Source organism: Atta colombica, unplaced genomic scaffold (genome assembly GCF_001594045.1).
Source record: "Atta colombica isolate Treedump-2 unplaced genomic scaffold, Acol1.0 scaffold88, whole genome shotgun sequence".
NCBI classification, from domain to species: Eukaryota; Metazoa; Arthropoda; class Insecta; order Hymenoptera; family Formicidae; genus Atta; species Atta colombica.
In genome coordinates this window covers 2,092,286-2,108,735 of record NW_017259581.1, presented here as the reverse complement: position 1 = coordinate 2,108,735, position 16,450 = coordinate 2,092,286, and the positions used below count along the sequence as shown (strand labels likewise).

The window sequence follows — 16,450 nt, the reverse complement described above, 5'->3', positions numbered from 1 at the left end:
AGAGAGAGAGAGAGAGAGAGAGAGAGAGAGAGAGAGAGAGAGAGAGAGAGAGAGAGAAAATTCGGATCAAAGGGTGCGCTGGATTAAAAGGGCTCGACACGACACGACATACAACACGGGAAAAAAGAAAAGCATCGTCTGAAAATGAAATTCCATTGCAATAATAGACAAATTTGAAAGTAGCTGTACTTATATGTTAATGCTAAAAACTTCTTAATTAAAATCGCTTCTCAGATTTTCCTCTTTAATCAAATATTATTTTCAAATAATTTGAGAAATTATGTTTAAATGTACTACATTATATTGTATTACACGAGTGTCAATTTGAGAAATTTATTGGATTCCATATGGATCTATTGGATTTTGTTATGGTTCTTGTTTTTTTCCTGCTTCATAAAATAAAGATAACAAAATAACCAAAATATTGTATAAATATCTTTATAACTCTTTTATATTTTCATTTTCAAGAGATATTAAATCGGGATACGTGATAAGGCAATTATTTATGACGGACACAGTCGCAGATTTTTGATTGAACGTGAAAGAAATGGCAGCAGAGAAACAGAGAAAAGAAGAGAAAATCATCCTTTCGATCGATTTTGCTTATATTGCAACAGAATGTGGCATTGGATGAGATGAAATGGTCGATAGAAAGAAAAAGAGGAGAGAGAAAATGGGATGAAGGAAAGAGAAGAGAAAAGAAGAAAAATGAGAGACGAATTGCAGCGCAGTAAATTCGTTACCCATCCTTCTCTCTTTGCATATACAGCACTTCTGAGCGATATTAGAACACATCTTATGATTTACCGCGTGCGCGATAAATAAATTCTCGCTGCCGATTGAACCGCTTTTCTAATTCCAAGCACAGCGATGTTCATGTTGAGATGTTTACGAGAATTCACATAACGTTATATATTGCAATCATAGACGGAAAAGTCGGCGTTTGCAAATAGAAAATACATTCTATCTAGTTGCAATCAAACAAATCAAAGCCAGAGGCACGATGCTATTTCTCTTGTTAGATAGCGTGTGATCTAGTAAATTGGTAGAAATTCTGTGGTGCAGTTTTAGTAAATTCACTAAATCGCCTTTGTGTGGTATAAGATCGAAAATGAACCAATCTAGGATAAAAAATTCTAATTTAGAAATAGATCAAAAATACGTCAATTAAGAAAAAAAGAAAATTTTTTTGTGCTATTTTTTTGATGATCGAATTACAATTGATTCTCTTCGCGAATATATATCTTTCTGCGGCCGAGTATATCCTTTAGCTTCTATTATAAAAAATATAAAAGATATGGCGGACAGGCGCAAAGGGGATAGCTACGTTAATTCATCATTCGTCGTGTCATCACTTTTGTTTCTCCTTCAGCCGGTTGTTTTCGAGGATAATTTGTCACGACAGGTTCCGCCGCATCTCATGCTTTCCCCTTCTTCTCTCTTGCCACGAAGGATGCAACTCGAATCGCGCGATAACAGTGAAGGCGAAGGAGAACTCGTGTTCACCCTTTGCTTCCGCTCTCAGTCGAAAAGAGCAAAAAGGAGGTTTGTGGCGCAACTAGTGCAACGCGAATGCACATTATGCGCTGGCCAACCGAGGCGCATCGTCGCGAATAGTAATTTTTCCCCGTTTTCTCATTATTAAGATCTTTCTAATTTCGTCACGGCGACGTCTTCGTCTTGTTTTTCTTTTCTTCGTTTTTTTTCCTCTCCTGTCGTGATGAGATAGTTACTTCTAGAATTACTGTCTTCGATACTCCTGAGCAAGCACGAGAAGAAATGGTGTCTCGATGTAACGTAATGTGATTGGAATGACTCTCGAGGCGAAATTGCGTTGCGAGTCGTGTGGAATTATCTTGGAGATACTAGGGATTTGTAATGTAGCTAACGAATGAATCGAGTAGTCCGGAGAGAGAGAGAAAGAAAACGATTTAAAAAATTCAGTGTGATAAAACAATTGGCATAATTATACAATTAAAGTAGAAAATCTTGCACGTAGGTGTGACAAAATATAATATTTTTTTCTTAATTAAATTCAATGCTATTCTAATTTTATATTATTCTTAATATAAATCCTTTGAAACTTTCGCGCGTTGAACTAGATTTAATTTATACATCCCAACTAATAATATTTTTCAGATAAAATTATCACTGAAAATCTCAAATAAATATTATAGTAAAATAAATAGTAAAAATATTTGAATATTCTTTACGTTCGTTTTGAAACTTGAATTTATATCTCTACTTATATCTCTAGCGCAGCATACAAATCAGGATCAAATGACTGAAATAATAATGCATTCGCTTAACGTATCTCTGAATTGCGCATTTGTTGCAAGACAGCGACATCTCTTGATAAGCGCTGCTAACAGATCTTGTCGCGATTTTCCTTATTCTATAAATTGCCATGTGCCAAAAATAAAAATAAATATTTGTCAATATCGTTGCTCTCTTGATCATATTCATGGATCGATGTTCATTTGAATCCGAGTTTATTCTCTGAATTCGTTCAAGTTTCTGCATGCTTTAGCGATACATACCTCAAAGACGCATCACAAACCGGAAAATTGAGCAACATATATTTTCGATATATCCGACATATCCGACATATAAACTGCTCGTTTATTGCGAGTTGCGAATCATCGATCGCAATGTGTAATTTTCAGCGTTTTGGCTTGAAGCTTCAGAATTAACTAAGATAAGATTGCAGCGATACAGGAGAAGAGAGGAGACTTGATAATGTCTATCAGTCACTCAATTAAATACGCAACATTTCAACAATTTTTTAAATATTTTTTTTAATATTTATTTTTTATGTATTTTCTTTAATTAAAAAAAAATGAAAAAAGAAGATCATTTGTGACATGCTTATATCGATAATATTAAGAAGTAGGAGGAAAAGACGATTCTCGATAACGAAATTCTGTGATGATCTGATCTTCTCATGTTAACTTGTCGCGGGTCCGTTTCGAACTTTTTCACCCAGTATAACGCGACGCGTAAAGCTCGACAAATAGAACAGAAAACAGCTCTTCTCTTGACTGGTCCGAAACCAGTCCTGCCGCTGCCCATTCGTGACCCCGGATCCCGTCATCCGGTCGACTCTGGCTTCTTCTCTAACTATCTCACCACCTCCTGCCCCTTCGTTCTGCGTCCTCCTACCTCCTTCCTCTGCTCCCTTTACCGGTCGCGACGTTTTAATTAAGGAGCAATATCTTTTTGAAGAGAAATCGTGGCGTTTCTCTTTTTAATCTATTTAGAAGGCGGATACCAACATTGTGTAACAACAAATCAATGTCTTGCAACAGGAACAACTGATACCGTTCTGTAGAGCGAAAACGGAAGGAAGGGAAATGTATTTTTAAATGGATAAATAGTATTGGAGGATTTAGTAAAGAATTTAATTCAATTTCGACGAGAACTGCATGCATTGTAAAACTGTGCTCAAGTGGATCTTCCTTCTGTATTACGTATTCTTGAATTAATTGATCTAATTCTAATGATCGATTTTGTTAATTTCATTTAAATATCAGACTTTTGGCCAACCATTAAAAATATAGCATTAAAAAAAATTTTAAAAAGAATGCGAATGTAAAAAATATGGAATATCATAATTACGATATGCAAATCTTTATTTCCCGACTTTCGACATTGTTTTCAAACAATTAACTTTCTACATAAACTTATATATATATATATATATATTTTATAATATTAAAAAAACATGAGATTTCGAATTATTAAATTTACTATAAATTAATTAATTTTCTCTAAGCAACTTTAGGGATTTTTAATCTGTAATTACAAGATTATATGTGTTAGAGCGATTTGTAGTAATAATAATTCCATGTAGGCTATGATATGTGTCGCGCGGTGTCTGACTTCACCGATTTGTACGCTTGTACTACTTGCCAGTGGTTGCGATCAACGTCAAACGAATCTTAATGAGCGAATTACACGGCGTATAATCTCGTTTGCAGTTAAGTGTAACGCGTAACATAAAGAGGTAAGGAGAAAGAGAAAGAGGAGGAGGAAGAAACAAACAAAATAATTTAATTAAATACCGGCGCATTTTACGCATAAGCAAGCAAGATAATGTTTTTACTTTAAATTAATGTGAAGGAAGTAACAAGAAATCATCTTGCATTGTTGTATTAAATCATCTGTTCAAATAAATTTGACGACATATTTTTTAAAATTTGTTAACTATAATAATAATAATTATGATATATTTTATGTATCGAAAAAATTGTATTCTTTACTTAAGAATATCTCACTTATAGTATGTTTTCCTCTAAAATAAGCGCCAAAACGACTCTCTTAATTTAAGAGGAAAATCATCTATAAATTATCATATCATTATCATATTCTTAATATAAGAACGTACAGAATGTCTTATTTTAAACGATGATCTCAAATATCTTTTAAACAATATACTTTAAAGAAAAATGTTTTAGACAAAGATTGCATGGTTTTAATTATCAAAAACCGCGTGTAGCGCCTTCGCAAATCAAGAATATATATTATTAAGTTAAGAAGAAATATTACGTACGTTTTTTTTTTTCAAGAATATAATTTTTTCGGTGTAATATTATGCAATAAATTATTAATTTCAGTAAATTTTAAAAAATTATTCAAAATTTATGTACGCGTAATTGATCCACTTTTCTTTGTCAAGATATTATCTAGATATATAAATTCTCTTATTCTATAATTAGTCCTCTTTATTTCACGAACGAGGACTGTCATTTCTCCCGAATCGCTACCTCGAGTCGAAGCCTGAAGTCAACGAAGTTAATAATTCAAAGTCCCGCTCTCGAGAGCAAATATTAGCACATTCTCTTCAGTTGCCTGTCATTCTTCTACATCGTATATTAACAAGCACCGACATTAAATCGGCTGGAACTTCGCCAGAGCGAATCCTCTTGGCTTTAAGTTTTCGTTGCACGTGCGCGAGTCACGTGCAGCGACATATAGATTGATCAAATTTTTAGTTCAATTTCCCACACCATATTCCGCCCTTAAGCTATTCCACAGCCTAAATCTTTATTTTTGTACTAAAAATTTGTTTTATTTAATTTTATCGAAATCGTTTTTTAATATTTTATTTTTATTATTTAATAAAATAATTTAATTTATTATATTGATAATGTATAATTTATTTATTATATATATATATATATATGTATTTATTATAATGTATTTATTATATATTATCAATATACATTATCAATTATACATTATCATTATTATATTGATAATGTATTGTGTATAATACAGTTTTTGCACGATACATGTTACGAAATTAGTTAAGAAATAAAAGTATCTATGAAGTATAATCATATTTTGGATAAAGACAAAATAAAATGAGTAAAATTGATTTGGTTTATTAAAAAACATAAAAAAAATAAATGAACGAACTATAAATTTGATATAAAAGGCTTATATAAACTTCCTTAGATAATAAACTTATAATAAAAATGTAATACTTTTCTTTTCTCACTTGTGTATAATTTAACTTAATTTTTATTCATGCAATAGGTTTTTTACTCGTCTTCGAAATTACCTTTGATATACCTCAATTTATGTATTGATACCCTCAGTCTACGATCTAATTTGACGTTAAATGTGGTACACGAAGGCAAGACGCATAGCGGAAACAGGTCGATGTGATGCAATGTACATAAGTACGTACACGTACGCGCGCACATGTTGTTAATTAAATTCAACGTCTGATCGAAATTGACTTAATCGACAACAGGTGTATCGATCAAGGATAATATTCTGAGAACGACGTGACTATGTGCACGCCATGAAGTTGAATCCTTAATCAAGCACGGGATAGAAGCTATGATGTAAATTATACGATATATTCATTAAACAGAATAATATGATGTATGTCAATATATCCGGAAAGATAGAATTGTCCAATTATTAACAGATTAAAGTATACAATTGCGGAAACAAAACAAAATCAGAAAACTAGAAGTTATTTAGAAAGGCAAGAATGCACATATTATAATAAAAGTAAATTATGAAATTATATATCAATTATTTTACATGTCGAGATTTTTTAATTTTTAAAAATTTTTACTTCTGAATATTTTCGTACATTTTCTAATTCTAATTTTTGCGAATTTTAATTTAAATCTATATTATATTTCTGAATTTTTGCATAACAAAGTAATTTTGTCACGTATATGACAAGATTCCGAAATTGGGAAGAATTGACGAGCTGGCGCGCTTTATGGGATATAAGAGAGACGAAACTTTAGGAAGACGAGCGAAATTTCGACGGAACTGCTTGTGACGAGCACATCGCTCTCGGCGATCTACAACGCCGCCGGCATTAGTGACGATATTAAGTCTTTTTTTTTTTTGTTTTGTAATTGAACTGTATGTAATTGAATGGTATTACTTTTGGGACTTTAAATAAGATAGGTATATACGTTTGATATTTGGCGAAAAAGAGCGAGAAAGAGAGTTCTAGGAACAGACAATAGATACTATTGTGTTATATTAGATCTGTATTTTATTATCCTGCACACTTTAAATTTTTTGCAGTGAAATCTCATTCCAAGAGAGTGAAAATATAATCATCCAGAAAAGTGAAAATATTTCACTTCTTGAAAAAGAGTGACAATTTTCACTTTTTTAAGAATGAAAATTGTCACTCTTTTTCAAGAAATGACGAGTGGTTGTATTTTCATTTTCTTGAAGTGAAATGCACTGCACGAAATTTAAAGTGTAGACTGCGCTAGAACTCTCTCGCTTTTGCCAAGAATTAAACATGTACCCATTTCACTTCAACTTTCAAAAGTGTACACCGAGTTCAGCCACAGAAAACAAACTCATTGTTCCGACTCGATGTGCGAGAACCGTTCCAGCATCACTTCGCGAACTCCGACGCGTGACAGGAAGCCGCGCGACAGCGCTCATTATACGAATCCTTTTCTATCTCCTCTCCACGAGATAAATTACTCGGTGGGGATTAACGCGACGAAGTGATTAATCGCGCGTTGGCTGATTACTGCCCATTAACGGACTTCCCCATCGTTCTCGAAGTCCTCAACGCGAATCGCTTTTTTACCGAGTGATCCCGCTTTTGCGATTCTACTGCTCGTAAGGAAAAACGGATGGATATTCGATGCTCCAATGTTCGCGATAGCATTTCACGGCGGATCTCTCGCGCATTTACAAAATTCTTCTCTCGCAAATGTCGAGATAATACGAATTTTATGAGTACAAACGGATCTAAATGTATGCGCGACTACGCGCTGTGCCAAGATAATCTCAGGTGGTTGCATGCGTGCAACGCGGTTATCGGCCTCGCTGAAAATAAGTTCGCGTGGTGAGGCTTCTTGTTTACAGCAGACAGCGGCACGATTCCGATGACGTGGCGGCGGGACACGAGTATCAAAATTAACCGCGAGTAGCGTCGCGACGTCGAGCGTTTATGCTACGACGCACTATACTACGCAGCGTTATACTTGTAATCTTACCGCAGGTATTTGAATTTTGCTTCAATTATACTCGATTATATTAAATATTTACATACATTGAAAGAAAAGATTGGTTGCTGCAACAATTTAGATAGTAAAATATGACATTTTTAGTCGGCTGCAATAATCAGTTGCGTTAATTTATTGAAATCATATACTGACATTGCGGATAGGCTAACGCAAATAAAAATTTGCTGCTACAACCAAAAACTGGTTGCTGTAGCCGAAAATGCTATGCCATATTTTACTATCTAAATTGTTGCAGCAATCTTGTTTTTCAATGTATACAATGGAATTTTATTCGTATAAATGTGATATGAAACCACTACGCAAAAGATAGAATATTAATATTTGTACGCTCTAAAAAATATCAGTGTGGATTTAATCTCTATTATGGATTTATCACATATGGTGCCTATATTCTCACTTGTGTTAGTATTAATATTAACATTAACACAACATGATATGGATTTAAAACCCATGGTGTTGAATGCGCATTATATTGGTGTTAATATTAACACCAACATAAAATTATATAGACACTGCTGTTTTTTAGAGTGTAACATTCGAGCACATTTTTCATTGTATTTTATTTATTTAATAGAATGTAACTCCATAAATAATCTTTATGCACTCAGTGTGTATGAAATATAAATAACTTACTCGTTGAAATATTTTAAAAAATTAAACTGGAACTCGAGATGAAACGATGAAATACTATTCAATTATTCGAGGATATGCTCAAGATTATTGCTGGAACGATCACGAATTACATTTTTGTTTCGATCGGGCTGCCATTGTCGGGTTCATCGCACCTGATATCACGGCATTCTCGTTGGCTGAATTCTTTATTTCTTCTCCCATTTGGCCGACGAGCGAGGTCAAGCGATTACCCACGTACGAAAGTCAAGGCCTCTCTTCGGGAGACCCGGTCTCGTCTCGGTTATCGACTCCAAGGTTGTCGGCAACCTTCTTTCAACGAGGATGACATGAGCAGACAGATCAGACAGATCATACCGGTAATTCATGAATACTTGCAAGAAAAAACTGGCTTAGAGACAAGAATAAACCTACGCGACCGGTTTTTCATATTCTTTAATCTCTTTGAAGAGAGTTGCTCTCTTGTTAATAAATGTAATAATAATAATTACGTTTGAGATACTTTAAAGAATAAAAATATATAAATGAAAATATACGAATAAATGATAAGATTGTCTTCAGTCATATTGACTAGACTTTTTCGTAAAAAACTCTATTGATTTTTGACTCATTGACATCGTTCGAACTTTTTGTCACATCCAATCATCGATTAATTAGCGCGATGTTCAATTAAATTAATTCAGTTACCGTGGGATGTGAAAAAAAAAAAAAGAAATGGAGAGAGAAGAAAGGTGATCAAATACACACGAAGTCAAATGAAAATAACTGTAACTCTTCATCGAGCAACTTGTCCGTAACTGGACAGCATTAATTAACTTCCTCTATCTCGTTTTTTCTTTTGCATTAATCGGAAAAAATAACGTTTTTGTTTCGCGGTTGCATTATCGGCGTGGCAAAATGACGCGCGCGTGAAATCACGTTGATTATGAGGGAGTACACGAGTCAGCTAATTTCATTGATAAAGGACATTAAATAATTGGGATATTCATAAGTGGCTCGCTGATGGACTTTAATTAGCAGGCGTTTCCGCACGCGCACCGCTAGTTAATTGCTCGATATAACTGAATTCACAATTTATTCTGCAGCTCGCCGGATTTTATCGTAGACAGCGATAAAGTTGACTTATAATGTGTGATCGACACAATATCATTACAAATGCAGACTCTAACGAGGACTAAAAGATATTTTTTTGTCGTATAATATTCCAATAGAATTGCAATAGTGAATTCTGTGGATTAATTAGAAACTAATTAAGAGATTTGAACGTGCGAATTCTACACGATATCATTAATCACTAGTTTCAATCGCTTATAATATTTTGCATTTAAAACGCACATTTTTTTATTTATTATATACCTAAAAGATTATAATAATCTCGTTTTTATATTGAAACTTTCGAATGTATTTAATCTTTGGATCATCCTTTGATATTGTTTGTTTGTAGAAAATTCTATGTATCTTTTAGGAAGAATTTTTTCTTTCTATATTTTTATATTTTTTAATACATTAAAAAAATTTAAGACTAAATATCATGATATTGGTCTCTCTCTCTTTAATGAAATTTTTAAGTTACAAAACTTTTAAAATATATTAATGTTATGGAGGACTATTTTGAAAGATAAAAATATAATAATTTGTTATCTGAAATATCTGCGTTTTTTATTGCTGCAATCCGAGGGTTTCAATGTCAGATGTTTATTATATATTATATCTAAACTTTATTTCAATTTGTGCAAATTTGCTATATTCACTGTCATCTAGTTACTAAAGCTTTCCTTTTAAATGCTGAATGTTTTTCTTATTGGAAAGAAGGAAAAGAGTACGAATTCATCTGTAATAATTTAATATTCGATTAAGGTGCAGCTTAGCGGTTAAATGAATTTTTTACGCTGCTTAAACAAGTGCACGCAAAAATTCCGGCTTGATGGGAGAGCGAGAGAGAGAGAGAGAGAGAGAGAGAGAGAGAGAGAGAGAAAGAGAGAAAACGAGAAAGAGAGAAAGAGAACTTTCGGGATGCGAGTTAATCGCGTGCGAACGGATACGATAATAAGAGCGAGCATACAGCAAACCCGGACGAGGGACTTTAATTAAGACGAGGCGGACTCCCCCGATCTCACTAGTCAACCCCCAGACGACGGATTACCTCCAGTAATATTACCGAGTTTTATTGCCGCGAAGACTAAGCCTCGAATGTATTTGCAGCGTGACTCACATTCAGAGCGATGATTGGATGTAATTCTGAAAACAATCCTATAGTTTTGGGACATATGTGTATATAATATATATAATAAATTATATAAGTTATATATAAGTCAAATATATTTGGGGGGAAATCGAAATAGATCAAGTTCGTTAAACCGCTTTCTTTCGTCTAATTTTATTTCATTACGCACGTCTAAAGAATATTCCGTAATAATCAATTTTCCGATAATTTGCTGTCACATCATAACGATCTGTTCCCTGAACGATCCTCTTTCAATTTAAACGAACACTTTAAAAGAAAGACTGTGATCGAATGTTCGGCCAACTAACTTGCCAATATGGTGTACCTTAAAATACCGTACCTTTTTTCAACATGTTTCTGAATCAACTTAAACGAACGGCAAAGTCAATTCGTTGACAGGGATGGATCGGGGAAACAACTAAAGGAACCTCGTTACGGCCCTGTCTATTTCTCGCTTCTCCACATCCATTCTTGTACGAAAGAGATATTGTTGCTTTAAAGTAAAGCGAGGAAACAGAAGCAAACGAAAGGAACTTTCGCGGAAACCCCTATGAGTTACCATCACCCGATTTTCCATCATTAAGACTAGATTGTTCTACCTTTCGGTAAATTTCAGTTGACTGTTCTTACTCTCTTACTTTTATGTTCTTACTCTTTTACTCTTTTGTTTATCCAATAAATTACCTTATAGTGTATCTAAAGATGGAACAACCGATTATTTTATTTGTATTAATTTAAGAAATGAATCGATGAAATTACATTATTTTTTCGAACTCTTCGTATATCGACTAATCAGTGCTGACTAATTAAAGCGTATCTCGTGCGTCACTCGTGTATTTATAAAACAAGTGAAGAATGCGATCGATTTGAAACGCCCCGATCGTTACTCCATGTTTACGGTATTTGTCAATCGATAACGGGACACAACAACGTTATGATTAATCGTTAAACTTGTCTGACCCTTTTCACAACGAAGTAATCTATCAGCTTTATTAAATTCTTATATATTATAAATAATTTAATTCGGGTTTCAAGAAACTTATCTCTTTCACTACCATCATCATCATTATTGTCATCATCATTATTGTTATTATTATTTTCAAAACCTAATATGAAAACTATAAAAATAATGTTAAATTCTATTTATTTACATTTTATTTTATTATTTTTTGAATCCGTATAACTTTACTTTTTTAATATCGTGATGAGTTTATAATATTATTAAAGTTGCAATTTTTTATATTAAAAAATCACTTTTCCCGAAATTTCACAACATAAATTTGTAAATTTTAATTTTGTAATTTCTTTTAAACTCATTATTATTGGACTTATTATTATATTTCTCTTCATAATTACTAAATATAAATATGTAACAGATCGATTAAAGAATCCGTAAAAACTTCTATGCTCCGCGTTGTTCCATTAAAAGGAGTAAATTCAGTTATTATTCATCACATTTGCGCTGCACGTAAATTCATACCGCGCTGCACGAATTTCATCGACGGGCATTTTCGACAAAATAATAACCGATTTTTGATTAAGCTTGATATAATCTTCGTTCCGAAGTGCTCCAAATTTTCATCAGCAAAAAGTGAGTCGGTCTGCATTTTGCTCGGGGCGAATTTTCATCGGCACGAAAATTGGGTTCACGTTGACACGACCGACGTGTCATGTCACAGCAGCGGCGTCTCTGATGTTTTGTCAGCTTGTCATGCTGTCGAGAAAAATTCTTCCATCGCTATCATTTTCGCAGTCTCATACGAGCGAGACGGCGCAACGACCTCGTGTCAATTTTCATCATCGATAAAAATCCCGCATCCGCATGATTAATATCCATCGGTACGTTGCTGTCATTCTTATCAAATTAATTAGCGAGCGAATCAAATTTAACTTTGACAATTTTTCTAACTAGAATTTCGAAGATTATCCAAAATTTGCAACTGTCTCTTTCACATGAGACATGTGATTAAATTAATTCTTTATACTTATCTTTATAAAAACTTTTTCATACACTCTATATTTCTTATTATTATCTGATATAAAAAGTAATTTTAAGTTTTTGAAATTTGATACGATTAATAAGATGAGGTTATTCTGATTTCCAAAAGATCGATCTTTCCAAACAACAGTAGCGATCTATTTTGCGAAAAATTAATTTTTCTAACTAAAAGAATATTTAAAACCGATTTTTTTGTAAAGAATTGCTTTTTTTGTTAACAAAGAAAGCTATTTCGGAGCGATTTTTTTTTGCAAAAAATTGATTTTTAGCAAATTGTTCTGGAGATAATACATTATTATACAGATTTATATTGTACAGATTTATAATTTGGAACATATCATTATTTTCAGGCCTCAAGTACCTTCACTCGGCCCGAATTCTCCACAGGGACATCAAACCCGGAAATCTCTTAGTGAACAGCAATTGCGTACTAAAAGTAAGTCTCGCTCTAGATATGTCAACTTGAATTCAAATATAATAAATATATAACAACTTTGAATATATCATATATTCTTCCCGATTGACCTCAATAGTGAGGAAATACAGATTAATTAAGGATCTGTTTGTCCGACATAGATGCTTTGTTCCAAATAGAAGCCATATTCTAAATTTAACTATCTAGTTCTATTCTCTCTATTTACGTTGAACGGCTAAGTGTACTAAGTGCCCTCTTTCTTCAGATCTGTGATTTTGGATTGGCCCGGGTGGCGGAACCCGACCAGAATGTTCACATGACCCAGGAAGTGGTGACACAGTATTATCGCGCGCCGGAAATCCTGATGGGCGCGCGACATTACACCGCTGCGGTGGATGTGTGGAGTGTCGGTTGCATCTTCGGCGAGCTCTTACGCCGACGTATCCTCTTCCAGGCCCAAAGCCCTGTGCAACAGGTGAGTAAAAATGGACCCCAAAAATTTAGCTTGAGTCTAAGGAGCCTTATTCGCATGTTAAATTTGACTTACTCAAAAAGGATGATTTAGCTAAAATATATATAAAAATTTAGCTATATATACATATATATTTGAAAATAACTTTGTTAGACCATCATAAACTAATTGTATAAGTTCAAACTAATTATTAGAATGTCAAAACTTTTTACATCACTTATTATGCTTGAGCATCCTATATAATTATTTTGATGATCTAATAATATTATTTTCAGATCTGCTATCTTTAAATACTTCAGTAAAATCATTCTTGATGTGCATGATTCCGGTTATACGAGATATCAATAAATATCCATCTCATATCCATTTCTATCAATGTAGATTAACTGTAACTTCAATTTATTTTTCATCTTTTTTAATTACCTATTGAAACATCGAAAAAATGAAATAAGTTGAATCGAGATTTAAATTAATATACATTGATAGAAATAGGTATTAGTTAGATATCGTGAGTATTTCACATCGAGGATTATCTTTAACTAAGCAATGAAAAAAAAACGTGCCTTCTATCTTGGTCTCAGCTCGAATTAATTACGGAGCTGCTGGGTTCACCCACTCTCGAGGAGATGAGGTATGCGTGCGAGGGCGCGAAGTCTCACATGCTAAGAAGGGCGCAGAAGCCGCCGTCGCTCGCGACCCTGTATAATCTTAGCAGCCAAGCGACGCACGAGGCCGTCCACTTGCTCTGCCAGATGCTAGTCTTCGATCCCGTAAGTCTTTACTTAACGCAAAAATAGATTGTTTCTTCACATTAAATCTTACACTATTCTCATTTTACTTAAGTTCACTTGGTTTGATGAATAAATTTTAACTTCAATTTACCCAATTGTTACACAATTGTTACATAAAATTAGGTATATGCCGAGCCTTAAACAATTTTTTAGAACTTTTCACTTTGATGCGGATAGTATTCAGTTTAGTTTATTTAAGTTATTAGTTTATATATATTGGGTTGTCCGGAAAGTTCATGCCGATGTTAAAGGAGAATTGAAACGCAGAAAATTTAAATTTTAGTATACATTTATTATATAAGTAGTCGGCACGAACTTTCCGGACAACCCAATATATATATATATATAACTTATTTAATTTATTTTATAATAAAATATTCTAAAATCATATTTACAAATTTATTGTTTTTTTAAATAAATTACTACTCTCTTGCAATATTTATCATTTCTGATTCGATAATAATTATCTCGGATTTCATATTTTATTATCAACTTTATTAATTCTATTGCATTTATTTATACATAATACAAGGACCAATTCCTATTCTCATTTGTTGAGATTCATATTATTTAATATTAATTTAACACTTTTCATTTTATAATTTAAATTAATTGATATTATACTTATTAATATTCTTTCCGATAAATTATTGTTGCAGGACAAGAGGATCACCGTGGTGGACGCCCTGGCGCATCCTTATCTGGATGAGGGACGGCTTCGATATCATTCGTGCATGTGCACATGCTGTTATACGACGAGCGCCGGTTTGAGACAGTACAGGGTGGATTTCGAGCCTTCGGCCGCCCATCCGTTCGACGATCTCTGGGAGCGAAAGCTCACGAGCGTGCAGCAAGTGAAAGGTGAGAAATTCTACCACGTTAAAAATGTGGGGATGAAAAAAGATAATGAAAGAAAAATCTCGCAAATGCTCTGTCTTTTGAATTTGGCGGAAAAATACATTTACGAATATTTACGGAAATACGTAACATTTAATAATAGCATGAATTTTGCGACAGCCGTGCTGTCGAATATCTTTTTCTATATTTTGTAATAAAATAACGACTAATGTAAATTTAATTTACTTTCAATGATAAGTAAGATTTATATATGTAATTGATTTAAAATGTTATGTTAAACAGAAAATTTCTGATGTTTAACATTTTGACAATAGCGAGTTTTTTTTTATTGATTTTCCGTCGACTTTTTACATTAAATCTTGTACAAAGTGCGACTGACAGTTAGAAATTCGTTTTTGCGGTACAAATTGTGTAGAAGAAACTCAATATATTGTCTCGAGAATATCGCGCGTATCGTGGGTAGTGACGTACACGGTAAGTATCTCAGGCACGTGCCTGTGCTATTCGAGAACAATAACCGCGATAAACATTCTCGCGTGTGTGCGTGTCACGATAAATCATGGTTTATCTCAGCAACGCCTGGTCGCTGAGAACCGTGAGGTTCTGGTGTGTCTTTTCTCGTTGCTATAATCGTCAACGATGAAGCGAAGAACGGCAGAACCAGAACATAAAAAAACATACTGCTGTTATTATCGTGTAATTCCTTGCTGGATGTAGTATTCACATTAAAATAAAAGCTCAGTGATATTTGTTACAAGTTTAGTTGTTTGCAACGATTGACCGAAGCGCAGAAAAATATTATGTACGACGTATGACATGTAAAAATTTTGTGAAATTTAAAAATATACGTGAAATTTGGAAAACTGTTCGCGCATACAGAAAAAGATTTTTTTTTTAGAATTTTTAAATAATGATGGCGATAATAAATGAATCGAGAGTGCAGAAAGAGGACGAGTCACATTTATTAATTTTTTCAGTATTAACAAAAAAACTGTTCAATTTTAATTCCAGTGAAAAAATAAACAAAATTACTTTTGGGAATTTAAATATGACATTCAATAATATTTTTGAAACATTTCTAGCTTTGAAATGCTTGTCTATTAAGCGAAAAATTTAAATTTCAAATTTGTACTCATATTCTTTCTACATTCAACGTTGATAAAAGTTAAAAATTTTATAGTACGCCACTCAGATACTTTATTTATCTTCATTTTTCTTAATTATCATTATCTTGCTTTATGTGAAATAATATTATATTTACACAAAACACCTCGAAAATGTTGAAGTTAAAATATTGACTATTAAAATCTCTTCTGATTATTTTTCAAGCTCAATCGTTAGCCATTCAAAAATCTCATCAAAAAAGTTTCTACAATATAAATAGGAAGTAGCGTTCCACTTTGTTTTTCAAATTGTGAAAATGGATAAGTTGTTGGCTTAATGTTCCTTTTTTCACTCGTTATTTATTTTCTTAGAAGTCTGGGACAAGTGTCTTTGTACTAAAAACATACCTATCTATTTCAAGATTA

General features: G+C 33.1%; 1 protein-coding gene across 1 annotated transcript in view; it reads left to right on the top strand.

The window, feature by feature from the left end:
• Window positions 1-16,450, top strand: part of LOC108693064 (serine/threonine-protein kinase NLK) — an 87,702-nt gene that overhangs the window by 64,098 nt on the left and 7,154 nt on the right. The window contains exons 5-8 of the mRNA XM_018201735.1: window positions 12,736-12,821; window positions 13,066-13,275; window positions 13,854-14,042; window positions 14,723-14,924. Coding sequence (XP_018057224.1) covers window positions 12,736-12,821; window positions 13,066-13,275; window positions 13,854-14,042; window positions 14,723-14,924 — 687 coding nt within the window. The remainder of the gene's footprint in view (window positions 1-12,735; window positions 12,822-13,065; window positions 13,276-13,853; window positions 14,043-14,722; window positions 14,925-16,450) is intronic.